The 26,426-nt window shown below is 43.1% G+C and overlaps 1 protein-coding gene across 1 annotated transcript in view; it reads right to left on the reverse strand.

Annotated features, from left to right (window-relative positions):
• Positions 1–26,426, reverse strand: part of heatr5b (HEAT repeat containing 5B) — a 101,415-nt gene that overhangs the window by 21,714 nt on the left and 53,275 nt on the right. The window contains exons 20-28 of the mRNA XM_055635137.1: positions 26,179–26,368; positions 24,214–24,383; positions 22,350–22,494; positions 19,838–20,017; positions 17,938–18,189; positions 17,215–17,396; positions 15,175–15,243; positions 12,153–12,332; positions 9,184–9,418 (exon numbers count right to left, since the gene is read on the reverse strand). Of these exons, the coding sequence (XP_055491112.1) occupies positions 9,184–9,418; positions 12,153–12,332; positions 15,175–15,243; positions 17,215–17,396; positions 17,938–18,189; positions 19,838–20,017; positions 22,350–22,494; positions 24,214–24,383; positions 26,179–26,368 (1,603 nt within the window). The remainder of the gene's footprint in view (positions 1–9,183; positions 9,419–12,152; positions 12,333–15,174; positions 15,244–17,214; positions 17,397–17,937; positions 18,190–19,837; positions 20,018–22,349; positions 22,495–24,213; positions 24,384–26,178; positions 26,369–26,426) is intronic.

Below are 26,426 nucleotides of genomic sequence, written 5' to 3' on the forward strand. Positions count from 1 at the left end.
ACAGAGAAGGTTCACCAGACTGATTCCTGGGATGTCAGGACTTTCATATGAAGAAAGACTGGATAAACTCGGCTTGTACACGCTAGAATTTAGAAGATTGAGGGAGGATTTCATAGAAACTTACAAAATTCTTAAGGGTAGATGCAGGAAGATTGTTCCTAATGTTGGGGAAGTCCAGAACAAGGGGTCACAGTTTAAGGATAAGGGGGAAATCTTTTAGGACCGAGATGAGAAAAACATTTTTCACACAGAGAGTAGTGAATCTGTGGAATTCTTTGCCACAGAAGATAGTTGAGGCCAGTTCATTGGCTATATTTAAGAGGGAGTTAGATGTGGCCCTTGTGGCTAAGGGGATCAGGGGCTATGGGGAGAAGGCAGGTACAAGATACTGAGTTGGATGATCAGCCATGATCATATTGAATGGCAGTGCAGGCTCGAAGGGCTGAATGGCCTACTCCTGCATCTATTTTCTATGTTTCTATGTCTCAGGTTAAATTTTCACATAAAGGATGTCGTCTGCAACAGTGCAGCAATCGATCAGCATTGCACTGGAACATCAGCTCGATTTTGTCAGTCAAATCTCTGGAAGGGAACTCAAATCTAAATCTTTGGCTTAGAGGTGCAGGGCGACCAACCGAGGCACAAATGACATATTTCAATAAAGAGGACGGCAGTTCAGCTCAGCATTCTGGCTAATCTTTATTCCTCAACGAACATCAGTGGAGAAGCTGATCCCATCATTTATTTCATCACCATTTGTGGCTGCTGCCTGTTAGGCTTCCTTCTTTAAAACATTTAAAAAAACCCCACTTAATTGGCTGTAACTTTATATATCTGCCTCTCATGATTTATGTATCTCTCCAAGTCCACCCTTCAATCTCCTACATTCAAGGGAAAAAATCCTGGCCTATCCTTACATTTCAAACCCTAAAATTCTGGGAACGTCCTGGTGAATCTTTTCTGCACCCTTTCCAATTTAATGACATCTTTCCTATCACAGGGCAACCATGTGTACATCATGTGGTCTCCAAATACAGCCTCACCAACATTTTGTACAGCTGTAGCATGGTATCCCAACTCAATACCATTACTAACAAAGGCAATCATGCCAAACACCTTCACTACCATGTCCACCTATGTCATCATTTGTAGATAGTGTACCTATAACCCCTCTCTGCTCTATGGCACTCTCCAGCGCCCTACATTTATTATGGACAATTAATGTATGAATTCTGCAATTCCATGAAAGTCACTGGATAATATTACTGTGAGGTTAATAATGGAGCAGTGCAAATCATCAACAATATTTGGCAATTCTTAACTGTCAGCATTTCTTCCTCTTGCCCTTTGCTGAACATAGAACAGTGCAGCACAGGAACAGGCTCTTCGGCACACAATATTTCTGCTGAACATGATGCCAAGTTAATCTCTGCTTGCACAAGATTCATTTCCCTCCATTTCTTGCATATCCATGTACCTATCTAAAAACTACTTAAACACCACTATTGATCATACTATCGTATCATATCCACCACCACCACTGGCAATGTGTTCCAGAAACCCACCACACCCAAGAACTTGCCCCACATCTGTCCTTTAAACTTGTCCCCTCTGATCTTAAAGCTACACCCTCCAGTATTTGAGATTTCCACCCTAGATAAAAGGTTCTGACTGTTTACCCTATCTATGCCTCTCAGAATTTTATATACTTTTAACAAGTCTCCCCTGAACCTCAGACACTCCAGAGAATGCCATCCAAGTTTGCCCAACTGCCCCTTATAACTAATACCCTCCAAGGTGAACCTTTTCTGCACCCTCTCCATAACCGCTCTGTCCTTCCTGTAATGAGGTGACGAGATCAGCACACAATACTCTGAAAACGGTCTAACTAAAGTTTTATAAAGTTGTCACATGACTTCCGTACACAATGAATAGTAACATCAAGCTACAGACCAGCAATTATTTCAGCAATATCTGGTATATTTAACCTTCCTCTCCCAGAAGTAACAAGGCCAAAAAAATCCACTACTTTCAATTCATCGTTTTCGGAAAGGGAAATTCATTATAATTCTTTGAAAAGGTAAGGTGTAAGAGATAATATGGACAGAATTGGCTGGAAACAAGGTAGGCCTTAGTGAATCTGTATCTGCTTGACACGTTATAATGTGTGGCAAGACACAGGGATCAGTGTGGAGACTACTTGTAATTTATATAAACGAATAAGATGAAGGCTGCAACAGTCTGTTGCTAAATTTGCTGATGATGCGAAGGGTAGATAGGAAAGTAAGTTGTGAAGACAGGAGGTGGCTACAAAGGGATATCAATGTCATAAACGAGTGGGTAAAGATCTGGCAAATACAGTGTAATGTTTTATATTGTTCATTTTGGCAGAGAAAAAATAAATGGGCCTCAAATCAAAATGATGACGGCAGAGCTCTGAGATGCAGAGGGAGTAGGGTGTTTTGGTGCAGAATTCACAAAAGGCAAGTACATTGTAGTTATGTTTCAGTAATATGAAGCATTATTGAGACAACATCTGTCTACTATGTCTGGTGATTGTCTCCTTACCCAAGAAGGATATAAACTCATTTGAAGAAGTTCTGAGGAGGTGTACGGAATGGCTTTGCTGCCTTATTACCAAAGGTTGAACAGGCTGGGCTTACATCCACTCGAGCTTCGAGCTGAGAAGTGACTTGATTGGAACATACAACATCCCAAGAGCTCTCGACAGTGTAAATATAGGATGTTTCCTCTTGCGAGAAAATTTAGAACTTGGATCACTGTTTAAAAGGGATCACCCATTAAAGAATGGGGGAAAATGTTTTTTCAGAGTCATGAGCCTTTGGAACAAAAGGCTGTGGAGGACAAGGCAATTGATATTTTTAAGGTAGAGATAGATAGATTTTACTTCGGAGTCACGTGAGGGACTCCATGAAGAAGCCCGCCCACAGCGCCAGCGTGTCATATCGCAAACAACGCATGGACGTGTCACATCTGGGGAGAACGTCCCCGTGAATGGGAGAACAAAAAGCCGACGAACGGCAGGTAAGTGACTCTGCATTTCTAACTTTGTTGTAGGAATGGACAGAGCACCTCGCAGAAAGTCGGTGAGAAAGGAGCAGCAAATAAGTCGGGAAGGAGCCGGGGACCTGCAGCAGCAGCAGCCGATGCCACAGGTGTTACCGATGGAGGAACCAGCTGTGCCCGACTTGAACCCCGCGCCGGCAAAATCGATTTCACGGCCGGGCGGGAAGGCAAAACAAAAGTCCCGTCACCTTAATACTGGTGCTGGGGACGCTGCTTACCAGTTCAGGAGAACTGACGAGGAGCTGCGGGAAATGGAGCAGCCAGGAGCGGCCAGCCCTACGGAGCTGGAAAGCCGCTACCAATGGATGGATATCCAGCCGCCGGCGACAGGTGCTCGTGAGTACCGGGGCCGGGAAGGGCGGCAGGAGAATATTGGGCGGCCGGGAGCGACCAGTGCAGGGAGGCATGGGGACCGGCTGCGGGAACCGCGAGCGACTAGTGCCCGAGTGCACGGAAGTCGGTTGGAGCGGCCCGGTAAGCACCCGCGATCGACTAGCGCCCGAGAGCGCGAAAGTCGGCTGGAGCGGCTGCTGGACGAAATTGTCCAAAGTGGCAGGCTCCGTCAGAGGGAGGATAGCCACAGTGGGCACAATGTAAGCCCCACAGCAGGTTCCCTTAAAGGGCTGCAAGACATATCAGACTCCTCTGAGGAGGATATCCAATGTCTGACCAGCTCAGAGTCTGAGCAAGAGGTGGAACCGTTTTCTCCCATTAAAGGGAAGGAACACAGCTTACTGGACATGGTGGGACAGTACTTCCAACAGGAGCAGACCGGCAGGAACCTCGAGGACAGGATGGCTGCAAGTATCGAGTACATGTCCACACACCAGTTGCAGGCTAATACGATGGCTGAAGTATTGGCAAGGCACTTACCACCAGGGAATTGTACTGCGCTGCATGTAGCCAGTGTAAACAGGTGTATCTGGAAGCATGTGGGGGGGGGGGTATTAGAAATCAGGATCTTAAGGTCCAAAATGCCCTCAAAAGTCTCACAGCGGGGATTACAGCTTTGGCCCGTTCGTTTGAGAAAGTGCAGATGGATAATGACCAAAAGGATGCATTAGCATTGTTCTGTAATGTACAGTTGGAATTGAATAATTTAAGAAAGGGGGCTATTCAGCCTGTGCTAGACCCTAAATTTGCCGGTTTGTGCAAGCAGAGGGATATAAAACCCCAAACCCTACTATTTGGTGGAGACTTGTCTAAACAAGTCAAAGAGTTGGATGAGGAGGCCAAGACATTGGGGCTGATAAGGGCAGCCAAAGGGTACCTAGGGAAGAGATTCCAACCCTATGGGCGTCCAAAGAAGGGTGGGCTCTATAATGCCACCAGGAATTGGAGAGAGAGGAGCCCCCAGCGGCAGCAGCGTCCTTTTTTAGGGTTTGGCCCGGGACGTCCGCCGTGGAAAATGCGGAAGCCAGTACATCAGCAGGCATCGCAACCTCAACATCAAGGGCCTCCACATCCACGACCAAAAATAAGGAAATAAATAAATTATCACCGATAACCATGGAGGTAGGTGAATCTGCGGCTCCGAAAGTTGTAGGGAGCACGGAAGTTGGAGGGGCATTGCAACTTCATTTGGAAGCATGGTGCAATATAACTATGGACAGATATATCCTTAGCAGTATTAAGGGATATCTGATAGAGTTTTTACACAAACATAACCCTCCAGTACAACATACACCGGACAGAAAATATATACTTACAAAATTAGAACAAGCAAAAGCTCACATAGAAATTGAAAGGTTATTCAATCAAGGGGTAATTGAACAAACTAAACCTGAAAAACAGGAGTTTGTCTCTAACATATTTATTAGGAATAAGAAAGATGGGGGTTGTCGTGTGATTATTGATTTGTCAACACTTAACAAATTTGTGCAATATGTTCATTTTAAAATGGATACGTTTAGCACTGCTATAGACTTATTGTCTAAAGGTTATTTTATGGCAAGTATTGATCTTAAGGATGCTTATTATACAATACCCATAAGAAATAGACACAGGAGGTTTTTGAAATTTAATTGGATGGGACAGCTTTGGCAGTATAAGGCTTTGCCAAATGGGCTTACGTCAGCGCCTAGGTTATTTACAAAAATTCTTAAACCAGCCTTGGCATTATTGCGACAACAAAATCATAGAGTAATGGCATATTTGGATGATATTCTTATAGTGGGGAAAACTTATGAATTGGCATGTAAGGCAGTGGTCGCCACTAAGCAATTGTTTGAACACCTGGGGTTCATTATCCATCCAATTAAGTCTAAATTAACACCATCAACTAAAATGGATTACCTGGGGTTCACCATTAACTCAATTGATATGTTAGTGACTTTACCACTAGGGAAAGCCACAGAAATACAAAAGGATTGCACAGAGCTTATTAATACCGTTAAACCATCCATTAGACGGGTAGCCAGAATGATTGGAAAAATTGTGGCTACATTTCCTGCCATACAATTTGGACCATTACATTACCAAAATTTACAGAGAGACAAAATTAGAGCACTCAAAATTAACAGAGGCCATTTTGATAGGCCAATGGAGCTAACTATTGAAGCAATAAAAGAGTTACAATGGTGGGAACACAATGTGAAGTATGGCTCCAACCCAATAGTTATAGACAACCCGTCTGTGGTATTACAAACAGATGCCAGTGCAATTGGTTGGGGTGCGACGGATACCATCTCGAGCTGTGGAGGGAGATGGAGTATTCAAGAAGCTAACCTACTAAATACTAAGGGTATAAATTATTTAGAAATGTTAAGTGCATTTCATGGGCTTAAGTCTTTCTGCTCAGGCATGAATCAGCAGCATGTTAGATTGCAGATAGACAATACCACGGTGGTGGCATATATAAATCATATGGGTGGAAATATATCAATATCTTGTGATATATTGGCAAATTTAATTTGGCAATGGTGTATACAAAGGAATATTTGGTTATCGGCTACGTATCTACCAGGGATACTAAATTCAGTGGCGGACGCCAGGTCACGAAAATTTAATGAAAATACAGAATGGATGTTGAATAGAAAGGTCTTCGGGGAAATTACGGTGAAGTATGGAAGACCGGATATTGATCTTTTTGCATCCAGGTTAAATCACCAGTTACCTAGGTATGTATCATGGGAACCAGATCCTGGGGCAGAAGCTACAGATGCATTTTCACTGCACTGGGGGAAATGGTTAATATATGCATTTCCTCCTTTCTGCCTCATCAATCGGGTACTAAGGAAAATTCAACAGGATTCGGCATCTGGGATTCTCATAGTACCTGATTGGCCTACACAACCATGGTTCTCGGTGATACAAGATATGGTTTTAGAACCATGTATGCACTTTAAACGAAGTCCGAAGTTGCTGGTACATCCGGTAACTCATGATAGCCATCCATGTTATAAAAATATTGCTTTGTTGGCTTGTAGACTTTGAAGGAACCTCTACGAGACATGGGGCTATCCAGTAGAACTGTGGATATGATCACAGCAGCGCAAAGAACGTCAACACATAAGCAATATTTAACTCACATTAGAAAATGGATAAATTACTGCCATTATAATAATCTGGACCACAGAGATAAGAATGTGCCGGCAGTGCTAGAGTTCCTCACCAGTCTGCACTACGAAGGATTGAGTTATAGCACAGTTAATACTGCCAGAAGTGCGTTATCAACTTTTTTGTGGCAAGGAACAGATAGTGTTTCAGTGGGATCTCATCCGCTGGTAATTAAACTGTTAAAAGGAATTTTCAACACCAGACCGCCTAAACCAAGATACACCCAGATTTGGGATGCTAGTGTGGTCCTCAACATGCTAAGGACTTGGTCGCCGGCCACAGCATTGACTCTGGACATGTTGACTAGAAAAGTGGTTATGCTGATGGCATTGGTCACAGCACAGAGGGTCCAGTCACTGCAAAAGTTGAGACTGGATAGCTTCTCTATGGCGGCAGGACGTTTGGTCTTTGTAATACAGGATTTAATTAAACAAAATAGACCGGGATCAGCAGGACAGGTCATTGAATTTCTGGCTTACCCGGAGGACGAACGTCTCTGTATTATGGAACATATTTTGTTGTACATGGAACGGACTAAGGCCATTAGAGGCAAAGAAATGGGGCTGTTAATCAGCTATAGGAAACCATACCACAGGGTGTCTACCCAGACTATTTCTCGGTGGATTAAATATGGATTAAGGAAGGCAGGAGTGGACACTAATATTTTTAAATCTCACTCCACCAGGGCGGCAGCTACATCCGCAGCGAAACGCCTTGAGGTCTCCATGGACCAAATCCTCAGGACTGCAGGATGGTCGTCGGAGAGGACATTTCAAAAATTCTATAATAAACCACTTAGTGGTGTAGAAACGTTTTCGCGGAAACTTTTAAGTTCCGTATTATAATTTATCCCTGATGAACAAGGGTTTATGATTTGAATTAATAAATATTATTTATTGTTACGGTAAACAATTGATGTCAATGTTTTTCTTGGTTTTTAAAAAATCATTAACAATTTCTCCCAAACTACCAAGGCAGTTGTGAAGCATGGACTCGGTTTTCCAGGGCATGAGGTCACAGAGCTTTGAAATCTTCATGGAGTCCCTCACGTGACTCCGAAGTAAAATAGTAAGATTAAACGAGAACTTACCAGTTTGAAGTTTGATCTGTATTTTATGAGGAGGAACGTTGAGGGAATACATGCCCTCCGCTCCCACCCTCGTAGGGTCAAATCTTAAGCTGGTATCTCTTTAATAATCTTGCTATTTTAGGTCAATATTGGATATCTGTGACCTCACACCTCTGCTTTGAAGGATGACACGCTGGCGCTGTGGGCGGGCTTCTTCATGTATTCCCTCAACGTTCCTCCTCATAAAATACAGATCAAACTTCAAACTGGTAAGTTCTCGTTTAATCTTACTATTCTTGATTAGTATGGGGTAATGGGGAGAAGGCAGAAGAGGGAAAGATAGATCAGCCATGATTGAATGGCAGAGTAGACTTGATGGGCCGAATGGCCTAATTCTGCTCCTATCACTTTTGAGCACTCTTCCTTAAAGACCAGTGGAAGCAGAGTATTTGAATATTTTGTTGCAACGGCAGAGGTAGAGTGATTGATAAACAAGTGTGAAAGATTACCACAGGTAGATAGCAATGCAAAGTTCAGATCAGCCAATAACTTTGTTGAATGGCAGAGAAGAATCCAGGGCTGGGAGGCCACTACTGCTCCTAATTTGTTTACTCGTATGCGCATTGACTTTCCACTGTTAAATCATGTCCACCCACATTCCGGATACATATTCGAAATTCCACAGATTGCAACACCAGCTTCTGAAACTGGGATGAACAAACTGGTTTTCTGTTGATACACCACAAGTCGTTTTGGAAAATCCCTCCATGGCAATCATGATTTCCGAGCAATTGATTGGTGCACAGGTTAAACAACAACATTGAAAGCAATTATGATTAACATTGTTATCGTTCTGAAATATCAGAATCATTAAAGTTTAACACTGACTGCTTGTTGCTGTGTTGCAAAACTAGGCCAGGTATAAATGAGATAAAAATACACCACCTTCTCATTATGCTAATCAAACTGATGACCTAGAACTATCTTCAACTGAATAAAAGGTTGGTGACTAAAAGCAGCCATATTGTCTGTTCAAGGTAGTAAAACTTGGCAAGACATTTCCCAGTAGGAAATTGCAACAGTGTTGGATATGTTACCACCAAACAGCTGTTAAGACAGGTAATTGGAAATCTTGGTCAAAGCAGTGCTTCTTTTAATAAGGCATTTACAAAAATACAGGGATTCAGGCTGAGAGCACTATAGATGTGAGTACATTAACAGTGACAGGAGATGTACAAGAGGCTGGAACTGAAGAAGCTCGGAGACCATAAAGGCTTGCAGAGCTGGAGGAAGCTAGATAGGGAGAAATCCACATTTACAATCAAATGCTGCAAAAGAGCTTTTTTTGCAGGGATTCAAGGGCAAATCCAGGCTGGAGTCCAATCTACAGTCAACTAAGTATGAAAGAGAATGCTGAAAGCAAATCTAAGACTCTTCAGAACCAGACTAGAGCTCAAGGAATACCTTACCCTCAGATGGCAACTGGCTCGCAAATTCCGATGGCAGAGTTAACAAGGCGTAGTCCTTTAGTGCAGCAAGCCAGAGACGGCTGAGAATAGGCAGCTCTGGCTGAACTAGCGTGATCAAACTATCTGGAGGGAGCTCGTCCACTGCGCCAAAATCATCATCCTCTTCCTTACTCTTCACAGGTTTCACCGGCTTGGTCTCTGCTTCTTTTTTGGTTTTCATAGCAACAATGTAGACCTAGACAAAGGGAAGACACATTAGATTAAGTAACACATGAAACGGGGTTCCCCAGGCCGCTTTTAATTTATACTTGACATGTCAATCCTTGAGGTGTAGACAGAACTGGCATAAGCGATTCTCCCGAGTTAAACCTTATTATAAATATATAGGCCTGGAGAAAAGGCAAGGAGAGTGGATTGTGACAGATAATTCTGATTTTATGTAGAGTGGATTGTTACAGACGAATATTGAGGAGAGCAGATTATTATAGAGGAACCTTATGGAGAGAGGATTGTTACAGAGGAATCTTATGTTGAGGAGAGTAGATTATTATAGAGGAACCTTAAGGGGAGTGGATTATTACAGAGGAATCTTATTTCCCAGAGAATAATCTCAATTTTCCAGAAACAAACTGCATTAAAAGGGATTAAAAGGGCTACTAATCTATTATTAGAATGCCAAGGACACTCACTGATGCTGTCACTTTTTAAGTAGTCTCACAGGACCAAGGATTGCTTGCTTGCACTGTAGCTCTGAGTTCCCATGCGGAATCTGCAGATGTTCAAGTTCAAGTTCGTGAGTTTGTTGTCATTGCTGTAGATGTGCTACAGGTGTCGCGTGGGTGGGTAGTTTGGAACACTGTACATTACATTCATTTCAACTGTCTGCACAAGCATGCTCTGTGCATCCATCACAAAGACACACTGTTTTCAGAGACCTCCTCCATTTCCTCCATGCTCCTCCTCCATTTTGAGTTGTCATGACCCGGAATTCCCATAAATTAAGGAGAATGTTCACTCTGTAGATTAATACTACTCCAGTAAGAAGCTGGTTAGAGGCAGACTGAGAATCATATAACCATATAACAATTACAGCACGGAAACAGGCCATCTCGGCCCTACAAGTCCTTGCCGAACAACTTCTTTCCCTTAGTCCCACCTGCCTGCACTCATACCATAACCCTCCATTCCCTTCTCATCCATATGCCTATCCAATTTATTTTTAAATGATACCAACGAACCTGCCTCCACCACTTCCACTGGAAGCTCATTCCACACCGCTACCACTCTCTGAGAAAAGAAGTTCCCCCTCATGCTACCCCTAAACTTCTGTCCCTTAATTCTGAAGTCATGTCAACACAGAATACTGTCTAGCTCGGCTCCAAGGCTGTGGTGCCAGAATTACAGACAGCATGGTACTGCGTAGCTGACGTAGTGTGGTATCAAATTTATAAGGACAGACAAATTTGAGAAGGATTCGTCTATAATCCATTTTGGTTTATCTAGTTGAAGGTTCTGATGAGATAAAATAAAAAAGACTATGTATAGTGGTAGGTTTCCTACATTTTTCTTTAAGAGTCAATGGATTGGAATGGGCCGGGAGAGCAGGGGGTGACTGAGGATGGATGAGACAAGGGGATGCTGGGTGGGTTTAGCGCAAAGGGGGGCAGAGTGAAAGTGCCGAGGAATAGGGTGAATGTGTCATGAAGGAAACAACAGAACTATGCAGTTGTTGTAGAGATCTATTTATTCATTAATAAGTTTCTCCGTTGCCGAACCAGCAGGTCGAGGAACAGCTTCTTCCCGGCGGCTGTCACTCTACTCAACAACGTACCTCGGTGACTGCCAATCACCACCCCCCCCCCCGGACACTTATTATTATTTATTCAAATCGTTTGCTATGTCGCTCTTCAAGGGAGATGCTAAGTGCATTTTGTTGTCTCTGTACTGTACACTGACAATGACAATTAAAATTGAATCTGAATCTGAATCTGAATCATTATGAACCATAAATTACTGCTGCCTCCCATCAATAGATGGATTGCCACAGCAAAGAACCCCATCATTGCAGGAATTACTATCATAAAGAATAAATCCCGTGCTGCACTTTCACTAGAGTGAACATCCCAGTAAGCTTTGAGCACTTATACCGAGGCTGCAGTGAAGAACACTTTAAGACGACATTGTGTGCAGTAACAAAATTATCCACAATCCGGCTCTCAATGTATACCCATTCTCACCAAAACCAAATGATTGATGCATTAGTGTGGATGATCAGCCATGATCACATTGAATGGTGGTGCTGGCTCGAAGAGCCAAATGGCCTACCACTGCACCTACTGTCTATTGTCTAAAATACTTCCCCTCAACAGGAGGGGGGAGGGTTGTCATACAGCAGAGCTACAGCAGGGCTAAACCCAGAATCTGTCACTGATTGTTCAAGAAGGAACTGCAGATGCTGGAAAACCGAAGGTGCACACAAATATGCTGGAGAAACTCAGCGTGTGCAGCAGCATCTATGGAGCGAAGGAACTAGGTAACGTTTCGGGCCGAAACCCTTCAAGGGTTTCGGCCCGAAACGTTACCTATTTCCTTCGCTCCATAGATGCTGCTGCACCCGCTGAGTTTCTCCAGCATTTTTATGTGTACCATCTGTCACTGATTGTTGGGAAGGAAAAGTCCAAATGTAATTATGAACGTTTTAGCATAATCCCCCTCTTCCCTTGCAAGTGTGGTGAATCTCTGGAACGCTCTGCCACAGAGGGTAGTTGAGGCCAGTTCATTGGCTATATTTAAGAGGGAGTTAGATATGGCCCTTGTGGCTTAGGGGATCAGGGGTATGGAGAGAAGGCAGGTACAGGATACCGAGTTGGATGATCAGCCATGATCATATTGAATGGCGGTGCAGGCTCGAAGGGCCGAATGGCCTACTCCTGCACCTAATTTCTATGTTTCTATGTTTCTAAGCTTACCTCTGCCCAAGCTTTCAGCACAGCCAGCTTCTCCATTGTGGTAGCACTCTCGCTGTACAATTGGCTCAAGGAGCCTTTTCCAGATTGCATCTTGTCCAAAGAAGATACCAACAGGTTGTGAACCCTGCGCAGATCATTCAAGTCACTGACTACACCACTTCCAATCCAGGTGCTGCAAACCTGCAAAAGATAACAACCAGTTTACTTTTCATGCAAAGATAAAAACATAGTTTATCTTTTTCTTATAGTTTATAGTTTCTCAAGTTCATAGTTTATCTTATCTCCCTCCACAGATGCTGTCTGAGCCTCTGGGCTCCTCTAGCACTTTGAATTTTGTACACCCTCCATTTTGTTCGGCTGGTTGTCGCAGGATTTTATTGCAGTGACAATAAAGGAGTAGAAACATAGAAACATAGAAAATAGGTGCAGGAGGAGGCCATTCGGCCCTTCGAGCCAGCACCGCCATTCATTGTGATCATGGCTGATCGTCCCCTATCAATAACCCGTGCCTGCCTTCTCCCCATATCCATTGACTCCTCTATCCCCTAGAGCTCTATCTAACTCTCTCTTAAATCCATCCAGTGACTTGCCTCTACTGCCCTCTGGGACAGGGAACTCCATAAATTCACAACTTTCTGGGTGAAAACGTTTTTTCTCACCTCAGTCTTAAATGACTTCCCCTTTATTCTAAGACTGTGGCCCCTGGTTCTGGACTCTCCCAACATTGGGAACATTTTTCCTGCATCTAGCTTGTCCAGTCCTTTTATAATTTTATATGTTTATATGTATAAGATTCCCCCTCATCCTTCTAAACTCCAGTGAATACAAGCCTAGTCTTTTCAATCTTTCCTCATATGACAATCCCACCATCTCGTGAATCTCGTGAACCTACGCTGCACTGCCTCAGTCACAAGGATGTCCTTCCTCAAATTAGGAGACCAAAACTGTACACAATACTCTAGATGATAGTTGTGAAACCTTTCCCTCCATTCCTCCAAGAAACATACAGGAATGAACAGATGGTTTCCCCTTGCATCTGCTGCCCTAGTCTTCCTTGACAGCAGAGGTTGTGGGTTTGGGAGGTGTTGGGAAAGAAGTCTTGGCAAGTTACTGCAGAATTTTTTTTGTGGGTGGTACATGGAGGAACAAAACATTTCATGGTGGATGGACTGCCAATCAAGAGGTTGTTTTGTCCTCAATAGAGTCGAGCTTCTTGCCTGTCGTTTGGGTTCCATTCATCCAGGCAAGTGGAAATTAATCCATCGCACTACTGACTTGTGAGGAAAATCTTTGTAGTGTCAGGAGATGAATCAGTGGCTGCATAATCCCTGTGATTAACCCACATTTGTAACTATGGTATTTCTGTATGTGGATAGTCCAGGTAAGTTGCTGGTTAATGATAACCACCACCTCAAATGATACACAATTCAAAATTAAATGTTGCTGGGAATGTTCAACCTACTCCTCCCAAAGGCCAAGGATACTGGAGGTTTTCAAATAGCTAAATGTGTTGGGTTTTTTTCGTTCAAGGTTTCAGAAATTTTCCGGAAATAATTTAATAAATTTCACTGTGGCATAGTGGCGCAGTGGTAGAGTTGCTACCTTTCAGTGCCAGAGACCCGGGTTCAATCCTGATTATGGGTGCTGTCTGTACGGAGTTTGTCAGTTCTCCCAGTGACCTCGCAGGTTTTCTCCGGTGCTCCGGTTTCCTCACACATTCCAAAGACATGCTGTCTTTTTGGGTTAATTGGTTTCTGTAAATTGTCCCTTGTGTGTGTATGTGTAACATAGAACTAGTGTACAAGTGATCGTTGGTTAGCCGAAGGGCCTGTTTCTCTAAAATTCACTGTATCTCTCACTGTATCTCTAAAACAAAAACTAAAAATTGAGAAAAATTAGAATAAGTGAAGGTAAAAGTGCAACAAAATAACTAAGCCAACTCAAGAGACTGAATGACCTTGACTTGACTTTTCAGTCACTACCCGGTCGAGGATGCGTCATTCTTCCGAGCCACATCTTCGCCCCCCCTCCTCGCAGCCTACCATCTGGATTGACGGGGCCTTTCCTGCCGGAGACCAGTGAGAACTTCAGCAACGGCACAGCACTGAAGTACCATTGCGGAGTAGGCAATGCCTTACCGGGGTGGCTGTGTTGGAAGCTCTGGAGTGCTGGAACTGCTGACTTTAACATCGTGGAGCTGTGGTCTGCGGAGCTTCCAGCAACGGGCTGTGCTGACTTAAACATCGCGGAGCCCTGGGATCTTTCGCCGAGGTCGCCAGTGTTGGAGCTCCGCCCAGCACGCCTGTGGACTTCGGGAACCACTGTCTCCGATAGGAAGCGTCCGATTCGGAACTCCAAGCCGCTGAGAGTGTTCTTCCAACGCCGGAGTTCCATCATCCGGCGAGAGGGCCTGAAGCATCAGGCCGCCGTTGCAGTGACTGCGGAGGCCTCAATAGGCCCCGACCATGGGTGAACAAGAGGAAGTGGACTGAACTTTGTTGCCTTCCCTCACAGTGGAAAATGTTGATTCCGCTGTGGGGGATGTTTTTATGTTTTTATTTTTAATGTTAAATTCTATAGTGTTGTGTTTATCTTATTTGTGTGCTGCATGGTAACTCAAATTTCACTGCACCAATTGGTGTATGTGACAATAAATGTCCTTTGTCCTTTGACCTTGTCTTTGAAATGCAAGTGGAACATGTTTTCACTAAGAAAGAGATAAGTACATACGCATTGACCAACACTGACACAAGATATCTCAGATGTAATTGATGCCAATAAATAGGAGCCGAGGTACTAGATCCATTCCCGATATTGTAGCATAAAAGTGCAAATATGCAGGCTGCCAACCACATAAACTGTTCCCTCCAGGAACCATTAACAGATAACACAATTTATTTATGAAAAGAAATACGTTAAATCAGTGCCTGAAAACCACATGGAAGCTATTACGTTTCCGTGATGACCGACCGAGCAAATGATCAGTTCATTTGCAGTAGAGATCACTAGGGTAACTGCTCACCTGGCAGGCTTTGGCCGTGATGTCCGATGGTGTATCTTGGGAGAAAGCTGGCCTCAAGGCTGCTCCAACCTAAATTGGGACAAAATAAGTAACGATGTTGAACATGTCATTTGATAAGCATTAGCAGAATAACATCTCCTGGAGGTCATTCAATGTCAAGTCAAAGGCAGGCAGTATCGGCACTATCAAGAGCACCATACATTCTCTGTATCCTCTGATGCAGCACATGCAAGAGCTGGTTTGCTAAGTAACAAACAGACCCATCATCTTTTTGATGATCCTACACTTATAGTGCCCTCCATAATGTTTGGGACAAAGACCCATCATTTATTTATTTGCCCCTGCACTCCACAATTTGAGATTTGTAATAGACAAAAATCACATGTGGTTAAAATGCACATTGTCAGATTTTAATAAAAGCCATTTTTATACATTTTGGTTTCACCATGTAGAAATTACAGCTATGTTTATACATACTCCCCCCATTTCAGGGCAACATAATGTTTGGGACACAGCAATGTCATGCAAATGAAAGTAGTCATGTTTAGTATTTTGTTGCATATCCTTTGCATGCAATGACTGCTTGAAGTCTGCGATTCATGGACATCACCAGTTGTTGGGTGTCTTCTCTGGTGATGCTCTGCCAGGCCTGTATTGCAGCCATCTTTAGCTTATGCTTGTTTTGGAGGCTAGTCCCCTTCAGTTTTCTCTTCAGCATATAAGAGGCATGGTCAATTGGGTACAGATCGGGTGATTGACTGGGCCACTCACGAATTGACCAATTTTTAGCTTTGAAAAAATCCTTTGTTGCTTTAGCAGTATGTTTGGGATCATTGTCTTGCTGTAGAATGAACAGCCGGCCAATGAGTTTTGAGGCATTTGTTTGAACTTGAGCAGATAGGATGTGTCTATACACTTCAGAATTCATTATGCTACTACCATCAGCAGTTGTATCATCAATGAAGATAAGCGAGTCAGTACCTTCAGCAGCCATACATGCCCAGGCCATGATACCCCCACCACCGTGTTTCACAGATGAGGTGGTATGCTTTGGATCTTGGGCAGTTCCTTCTCTCCTCCATACTTTGCTCTTGCCATCACTATGACGTAAGTTAATCTTCGTCTCACCTGTCCACAAGACCTTTTTTCCAGAACTGTAGTTGCTCTTTTAAGTACTTCTTGGCAAACTGTAATCTGGCCATTCTATTTTTGCAGCTAACCAGTGGTTTGCATCTTGTAGTGTAGCCTCTGTATTTCTGTTCATGAAGTCTTCTGCGGAGAGTGGTGCAAACCCATAATCCAATATTGATGTTATTTCATATTATGCAAAGATTTGATTGTGCTCCTCTCAGCTCATTGTGGTGTTCTTTATCAGCAATAGCCAGTGTTTGAAACGTGAGATTCAAATGAAACCATGCAGAAAGACTAAGTTGCAACTTTGCGAGGGTTTATGGTTGATGCAGAACTTTACTGGTAGTCAATAGACAAGTGATAACATTGCAGCAAATCTCCAGTTTATATTCATAGAGGGTGAATTTACAGTATGCACAAAACTTTACCCTCTATGAACATAAACTGGAGATTTGCTGCGATTTTATCAACATAATGATACACATAATAACAAAGGAATGATAAAATACAAGTAAGGCATTCAGATCAATCCATCCAAATTGCCCCATAATCTCTGCAAATTGAAAATAATGGATCTCTTATTTATCAAAAGAGTCATAAATCCCATAAATAGTTTGGCGAAACTAAATAGACAGAGGATGGAATATATCAAGAGTGCATCCATATAATTAAATGCATATTGTAAACATATACATTTTTTTAAATCCATTAGATAGAAAATGCAAACTTGCATGTGCTGGCGTTTCCACTATTAAGAAGTTGCAATAGCAATTGAAAAATTTGCATGGGCAGCTCCTACTGTCAATGTGGACACAAGAACTTGAAATTGCAGAAGTTGGGAGGAAGTTTACATAAACATCTCCACTTTTAAAAGTATGATACGTGCGCTTTCTGGTAATGTGGACTTACGTTTGCCTGATATTGTTCCAAGATTACATGGCCTGGAAACTCGGGCTCTGGGACAGAAGCAAACTCCTTGATAATGTCCTCAAGCGCCTGAAGTCCAGCCATTCGTAACTGGTTGCTGTGGTCGGTGGCAGCCATGAAGGCCATGCGAATGAGGTCAGAAAGGTGCAACACCAACAGGTCACCTGTGTAAAGAGCAAAATACTGGCCATCAGATAACACCAATGTCCTCCACATCCCTTTCTTCAATTCCCGTCTTCCAACATGCCTCTCTGCTCCACATCATCTACTTTAATCATTTCCTTTATTGATGGGAGTAGCTCAAATGTCTGTTCTGTACATTATAAACAACTTGCATTTATTTCTTATAACATGGGGACATACACTGATTTTGGAGAAAAAAAACAAATGCTAAATAACTTTTTAAATAGTGAGCGATTGGGAGATGTTCATGTTCAAAGATTCCTTGTACAAAAGTTATTAAAATTAACATTCAGGTGTTGCAAATGATTAGGAAGGTTAATCATATGATGGCCTTTATGGCTATACAGTTTAAGTACAGGAGTAAAGATGTCTTATTATAATTATAGAGGACCCCAGTCAAACCGATATCTGAAGTGTTGTGTACAATTTCGGTCTTATTATCAGGCACCAGAAAGATTTGAAAACAAGTGATTTTTAAAAATCGAGGCACATTGGAAGGAATGGATACCAAACAAGACTTACATTTGGGATTCTTCTGCTTCATGGCCCTGGCCTTGGCGAGATCGAAGTGTATGTTGTCCGTGGTCTCACACAGAAGGATGATCCGACAGAGACACTCCGAGGCAAACACGCGAGTGGCCCACCTCGGGGCAACGCAAGGCTTTGATTTTTCATCATCTCCTGTGCCAGTGAACATAATCTCATCGTCCATTTCATCTTTCTTCTCCCCATCTTCATCCCTTGTTGCCTCCAACAGACCTACAGCACCTGCATCTGTAGAGTTGTGAGAGAAAATCCCAAATTAAAATAGATTGAAGAGCTGAATATAGAATTCAGGACAACACGACTGTAAGCACTGACAGCACCTCAATAATGAGATATTACAGTGAGGTTCTAGTTGCCCCGTCAGGTGGGAAAGAAATTTATCTCACGGCTCTATTTAATGAGCAAGGGAATTCTCTCCTGAGGCTCGGCTAATGTTCATCATTCAATGATCATCAATAAAATAGATAATATTGTTATTATCATTATGTTGGTTGGCAGATTATTGTGTGTAAATTGTTGGGCAAAAACTCCATATCTCTCCTCTGAAACCGTCAGCAAGTGCAGGAATTACCACTCAAGTGCACAAAAGCCAGACTCAACAGAGTTAGATCACGTCACGTGCATTAGATTTGTGTGTTAATGAGTGTTGACAATCTCTCTTTATAGTTAATGCACTACAATGTTTACATTGCTTAAATATGTTGATGTGGCAGCTAAAAAGATTCTCTAGCTGTGCCCGAATCTAGAACAAGAGGACAAAAGGCAAACTGTTTTCAGGAGGATAACAGGCAACATGTCAAAACATCAAAAATGGAAATCTGGAATGCTCCCTGGCAAAAAGCTGCTTAGATTGGCAGTCAATTGAAAATGTCAAAATGGATTGATAGATTTGTATTGGACAAATTGTTAAAGGTTATGGAATCAAGTAGATGAAGTTAAGATCAGCCTTTACTGAATTGAAAAGTGGAACAGTTTCAAAGGGCTAATTATTGGAGGTTTCCAGTAATACTCGGCAAAAAAAGCAAAGAATTAGGATTGCTAAATTATTTTGTTACCAATGACCACAGTTGACGTGTAAAACATGGAAGCGACCTTGGAAATAGAAACATCAATCTGTAAACACACTTTGGGACCATCAATACCCGAGATCAAGCCATGTTAACATACCAGTTCCTACAAAAGATGTATGTCCCGGAGTCAACTAAATTTATTATAGCTTTTTGTTGAGCAGTAGTGTGAACTAATGTGAGTAGTTAACAAACATCGGAGAGAGACCATAGATGTCAGGAAGACCAACAATGCAGAAGGTTCGACAAGCCCCGACCTGGGATCCGGTCACTGGCGCGCGGGAGCTGAGATTCGCCCCCGATGCGGGAGCTTGATCGCACCGACGCGGAGGGCCCGACCGCCGGCTACGGGAGTAAAATCTCCCCGTCAACAGAAGGTTTGAGGCCCCCAACCGCAAGAGAACAAAGAAGAGAAGACACTTAACTTTTTTTCGCCTTCCATTACAGTGAGGAATGTGGAGGAGTCACTGTGGTGGATGTTTATGTTAAAATATATTTTATGTGTTCTGTTGCTTTTTATTTGTATGACTGACTTGGCAAATCAAATTCCTCATATGTTGCAAAACATACTTGGCTAATAAAGTATTATTGTATTGTACATGTCAGGAATGGATGTCAAAACAGGCTTAATGGTCGCAATAACCTCCTCTTGTTCCCATGTCCCTAATTCTCCCACTTGCATTGTGTATGCCATGCATGGATTGCACCCTTGCCTGGATTGGCACTAGCAGGAGTGTTGGAGGGGAAGAGGCCAAGGAATAGAAACAAATCCAAAAATCAAGGGTTTTCTTTTTCGATGAACCACTCACCTGTTGATGCAGCCAGGACGCCTTTGCATAGCTTCAGCCAGTGGGAAAGCTTCTGAACTGCCAAGGACGAAAGCATGTGGCCCAAAGTGTCATGGATGTCCGAACATAACTTGCGGTCAGTCTCACGGTCCAGCATGCCAAACAACACCCCTTCCAGGCCCGTTTCTGTGATATTCACATCTAAAGGAAGAAGGCGCAGGTATCAGTCACATCACACTTATTACCAGGAAATTCCTGTTGAACTGCTTTGTATCAGGTCTTTAAAACAGAGAGAGAGAGATAGGCTACCAAAGCAAACACAAGAACTATGCATGCACTGAATTCTACCTATTGAACGGGCATGTCTAGAATTCTAAGTTATTTTGATTGCATAATGTGGGAAACATTATTTCTACCAGCAGGGTCGAGTAATTATTAATCAAAACAGATAATTTTAATACAAGTGGCAAAACAACCAAATAGAAGATTTAGATAATTTCTTTAAGCAAAGATTTGTTATCTTGTATTTCTCAGTCAAAAAGGTGGTCTGAGAAATAAAACAATTGTAGCTCTCTGGGAAAAGCAAGCGGGTGGGGTTAATTGCAAAATTCTGGCAAAGTGCAAGGTGGACCAAATGGCTTCAGTGGAAAAAAAAAAGCAAGTTCAGTGTGGTTTTTGGTCAAATCAAACTTTTAAAACATCCCCATGCTATCAGTGTTGACAATCTCCCATGAATGTTTTCAAAACACACTTTAGATTTTAGAATTGCTGTAAAGAGGTTAGGGCAGTATTATAGGAAGGACGTGGAGGCTTTGGAGAGGGTGTCGGTTTACCAGAATGCTGCCTGGATTGGAGTGCATTAGCTATAAAGAGGGGTTGGACAAAAATGAACTGTTTTCTCCTGAGCATCAGAGGCTGCGGGGAGACTTGACAGAAGTATATTAAATTATGAAAGGCATAGACGGAGTAAACATTGAAAACCTTTTTCCCAGGGTAGAAATGTCAAAGAATGGAGGGCATAGCTTTAAGGCGAGAAGGGAAAGTTCAAAGGACTTTCCCTGTACATCCACTTGCAAGAATCTGTCTCCATTACTATTCCTGCCAGTACATTTCACAACCTAACCATCCTTTGTAAAAATAAATGTTGCATTTAGTAACATTTTCAATTCTATGTCTTCTCCATACCAATAGACAAAGTTTCTCTCTATGTATTATATCTAAATCCTTACAAACATTAAATACCTTTATCAAACCCCTAACAATCTCCTCTGTTCCAAGAGCATCTTCAGCTTCCATCCATTCACATAACCAAAGTTCTCACATCAAAGTTCCTGGAAGGGCAATGATCCCACTGTTGCTGAGGTGCAACCCATAGCAATAAGGGTCAGGACGCCTTCCAGTGGTGCAATAGCAGCCAATGTAAATGCATCTTAAACTCTTTGTATACTGGGGTCCAAACGACACTCTTGGAATCATCACTGTGCAACAGTTAAAACACACTGGAGGCTGAGCTGGTGCTTGACTCAAGCCAGCCGCACAGCAGCATGACCAAGTGTTGAAGATGCCGTTTACCTCATTGTAAACGCAACAGATATATTGCGTCCCGCAGTTCATAGCCCTGTGAGGTGAAGGGCCAGTGTTCATTGCTGACATCTATGCCCCAATGATCAGCACACAGCTGCGAGACACCACTCTCTCCACCACCAGGTGAAGAAGTTAACCAACCATTAGATTGGAGTGAACATTAATGCTGCTGAGACAAGCAGGGGGATGAGGGGTGATCTTATAGAGGTGTACAAAAGCATTAGAGGAATTGATCAGATACTGGAAGTCTTTTAGCCCAGAGATGGGGAATCGAGAACTAGAGGTTATAGGTTGAAGGCGAAGGGGAAAAGATTTAATGGGAACCTGAGGGGAAACCTTTTTTTACACAAAGGGGAGTGGGTGTACAGAACAAGCTGCCGGAGGAGGTAGTGAGGCAGGTACTATAGCTACGTTTACGAAACATTTAAACAGCTGCATGGATAGGGTGGGCTTAGAGGGATATGGGCCAAAAGCAGGAAGGTGGGACTACTTTAGATGGGTCCTGATAGTTGTCATGGCAAATAGGGCAGAAGGGTCTGTTTCCACACTGTATGACTCTATGACAAGTAGCGGGTCCAAGGCAGACTAAGTGTAATTACCAAACACAATTCAAGAAGCATTTCACTGGCAAAATACAGTGGAGTGATTTTACACATCATACATAAGATATAATCTTCCTCCACTCATTGCATTTTGCTGAAGGAATCACTCTGCCTTCACCTGGAGATAACATTGCAATTCTGGACATGGATACAGTGGCTACAGTGGTGGTAATTCCTCTGGACGTGGCTATAGTCTCTTATTGAATTGTGGCCAAAAGCCCTACCGTTGCCTCCAATTTATTGGCGATCACGATGGGGACATTGGTGCATGCAATGTGCTGGTTTTCGACATGTATACACTGAGCCACATTCAAAGATCCTCCCCTTCCCCAGCAGGGAGTACTCACCAATGCCACTGCTCTCCTTACTTCCTGAACTCTGCGCAAGAGTCATGGCGTAGGCACACACCTCGGTTGCTTCTCTCTGAGCGAGCTGACGGAGGCAGGCGACTGCCGCTCTTCGAAGCAGCAAGTGAGAGCTGCACAAGTGGACCTGTGGAAGGGAACTGCTCTCATCAATCAGCTAAAGTAGCTGGCGTCGACTGCCTGTGTTGATGGTGGGAGTTCAGAAGGTGAAATAAATGTAGATATCCATGATCTGTACTGAGCTCAATATACACAAAAATGGATCGAGGTATTTGACTCTGGAGTCTAAAATATTCATCTTTACATCAAACTTTATGACCGAGACAAAGGTAGTTTGAACCACTGCTCTATGTTATTATTACATTCAACAAGCTTCCTCCCAGCATACTTCATGTAAGCCCATCAATGTATCTTTCCATTCCTTTGCTCTCACTTCCGGATTAATCATGTTTCCTCTCAATTTATTTGTAACACCCGCTTTGTTTGCCTACATTATCGGCAATGCTCCAGCTGCCAGCCCGGTGACATTGGGAGCTCGCTGGTGGGAGACCGCTTTTCGGAGCTCCCGGAGCGGGGCCTTACATCGCCCGGCGCGGCTTTAACGGCTGCGGGACTTGCCATCGCCCGCCGGGGGCTCTAACATCGGGAGAAGAATGGAAAACAGGGAGAGACAGTGACTTTGCCTTCCATCACAGTGAGGAGGAGATTCACTGTGATGGATGTTCGTGTAAATTGTTTTAATTGTGTGTCTTGGTTTTTTTTCCCTTGTTGTATGACTGCAGAAACCAAATTTTGTTTGAACTTCATTTGAGGATCAAATGATAATAAACGGTATTGTATTGTAAAGAAGTTTCTTTTGAATTCCTTGTTAGATTTATGAGTGACCATCTTATAATTACGCCCTCAGGTTATGTGGGAACCTCTACATGATGGAACAATTTCATCATCAAATGTTTCTCTAGCTCCTCAAAGACTCCTTCATCATGTTGTAGGTGTGTACAAGGAGAGACACAAGGCCACTATTCTGTCCATCACTGCAGCTGATGCTGAAGGAACACAGAGCAGGATAGTCCTACTTCTCACAGCTTTCCAATATACATTGTACAAATGATGAGACATTCCCCAGAGATTTTGTGCATTAATGCCTTAAAGTATTTTAAAGCCAATTAAGCAAAAGGACATGCGGCCGGCAAAAATATGCACAGCAAGTTCCCATAAACAATCGTATACAATGGTCACTTGCTTCTTTTATATTTCTAAGAGATAGATTGCGGAAACAGGCCCTTCGGCCCACCAGTGATCCTCATACATTAGCACCATCCTACATACACTTGGGGCAATTTACAATCTTTACCGAGCCAATTAACCTACAAACCTGTACATCATTGGATTACGGAGGAAACAGGAGCACCCGGAGAAAACCCACACCGTCACGGGGAAACGTCTTTTCATTTTGCACTGTACAGCTGTTGCTTTGCAAGATGACAATAAAGGTTGATTGATTGATTGATTGATTGATTGATTGAAAATGTACAAACTCCGTGCAGACAGCAACTGTCGTCAGGATCAAACCCGGGTCTCTGGCGCTGTAGTCTAACACTGCACCATCTGTTTTAATGATGTTGATTAAGGTCTGCATGAAGAGCTCCCTGCAAAATGGGCATGGGACCAAGATTAGTCTACCACTGAAGGTCACAACACTTCTGAAAGTGAGGCCTCAGTCATCCATTGGTAACGCTGGATCATTTGCTCACGTCTCTGGAATGGCTAGAAGGCAAATATGTTTCACATCCGAGCCACAGCCATAGCCACATTGTTGGCACTACCTTTGCTCAGTTCCACTTACGCACAGACTGGGCACCAGACTGGACAGATTGACGTGACGTGGTGCGAACATATGCAGCTGCTGAAGGCAGGATATGGCTGCTGCCTGTGCAAGGGAATCAGAGTGATCTTGCATGATGGCACAGCCCACGAGGCATGAAGAGCGAATTGTAGATGTGGAAGCTCCATTACCTGGAAAGAAGTAAATACCATTTAAAAGCCTGGGTGGAGATTGCAACAGCATGCCATGCAACTGTGGCAATTTCTGAATGGTACAAACATTTCCAAAACTTACAACATTCTTAAGGGGTTGGATAGGCTAGATGCAGGAAGATTGTTCCCGATGTTGGGGAAGTCCAGAACAAGGGGTCACAGTTTAAGGATAAGGGGGAAATCGTTTAGGACCGAGATGAGGAAAACATTTTTCACAGAGAGAGTGGTGAATCTCTGGAATTCTCTGCCATAGAAGGTAGTTGAGGCCAGTTCATTGGCTATATTTAAGAGGTTGGATGTGGCCCATGTGGCTAAGGGGATCAGGGGGTATGGAGAGAAGGCAGGTACAGGATACTGAGTTGGATGATCAGCCATGATCATATTGAATGGCGGTGCAGGCTCGAAGGGCCGAATGGCCTACTCCTGCACCTACTTTCTATGTTTCCATAATAAGGGGATATATTTTCAAAAAAGTGAATCAATGCACTAATAGGATTTTGACTACAAAAAAAACAAGTAAGAGTCAGAACAACAAAGAACGTGCTTCAGCTGGGGCAATTTTAAAGTATTTAAAACCCACTGGAGGTTTCTGAGTTGCTGTCACTGTTATAGCATTATGTCTTCATGCAGGCAAGTGCCAGGCAGAAAATAAAGACTACAGTTGCCAGAAACGTAAAACAAAAAATATATTTTCACAAATGAAGCCCAGACCCAAAACATTAACTGTTTCAGCAGATGCTGCTCTTTCAACAGATCCAACATTTTGTGTGTTGTTGGATGTTCAAACAATCTATTTGCCGCAGTGTGAGGGAGGGGGACACGTCAGAATTGCCCACAGTTTCTGAGGATTACTCACACACATCCGAGAAGGCAGATGAGACTTTACATCATCTGACAACATAGCACTTTCTCAGCAAAGCTGCCACAGCCAGACATAAAAACAGCTTTTTTCCACGAGTAGTAGCTCTACTCAATAACCAAAAATCTGCAGCCTCCGTTTGCTCTGGTATTTTAAATAAATGTTTAATCAATAATGTTTAATTAAAAATGTTTAATGTTTTATGTATCATTCTTAACTGTCACTGTATGTTATGTTGTCACTTGCGGGCGGAGCACCAAGGCAAATTCCTTGTATGTGAATACTTGGCCAATAAACATATTCATTCATCCATTCATTCATCCATTCATCCATCCATTCATCATCATTCATTCATTCGGTGCTCAAGTCTTTTGGAACTGGAAACAACAACCTTCTAGCCCAGTGCAATAAATCTCCCAACTGTCCCACACACGACTCAAAGAACTTACAAAATTCTTAAGGGATTGGACAGGCTAGATGCAGGAAGATTATTCCCGATGTTGGGGAAGTCCAGAACTAGGGGTCACAGTTTAAGGATAAGAGGGAAGTCTTTTAGGACCGAGATGAGAAAATCATTTTTTACACAGAGAATCTGTGGAATTCTCTGCCACAGAAGGTAGTTGAGGCCAGTTCATTGGCTATATTTAAGAGGGAGTTAGATGTAGCCCTTGTGGCTAAAGGGATCAGGAGGTATGGAGAGAAGGCAGGGATGGGATACCGAGTTGGATGATCAGCCATGATCATATCGAATGGCAGGCAGGTGCAGGGCCGAATGGCCTACTCCTGCACCTATTTTCTATGTTTCTAAAGTATCAGGTATTGATAACATTCCTGCTGCTGAAAATGCAAGATAAGTTGGTGTTTTGGTCGTTTCCTTTAGTAGTTTCCAACCCACCTCTTTCCCTGCCAGCCTACCTTGAAGTTCTGGTCCAACGGTGGTGATTAAAGCTCCCAGACAACGACCCAAACACTGGTGCACTTCTGTATGTGACGGGGGAACAGTCAGCAGCAGGGTCAGGACAAGCGATAAGGTGGGCTCCACGTACCCACGGTACATGGGGCCACTCGAATCCACAATCAGTGCCAGCGAGTGAAGAGCCCAGGTCTGAAGAAATGGAAACACAGTCAACACTGACAACCCCGCTTAAAGCAGGACCAGCGCA

The sequence above is a fragment of the Leucoraja erinacea genome, chromosome 5, assembly GCF_028641065.1.
Source record: "Leucoraja erinacea ecotype New England chromosome 5, Leri_hhj_1, whole genome shotgun sequence".
Taxonomy (NCBI): domain Eukaryota; kingdom Metazoa; phylum Chordata; class Chondrichthyes; order Rajiformes; family Rajidae; genus Leucoraja; species Leucoraja erinaceus.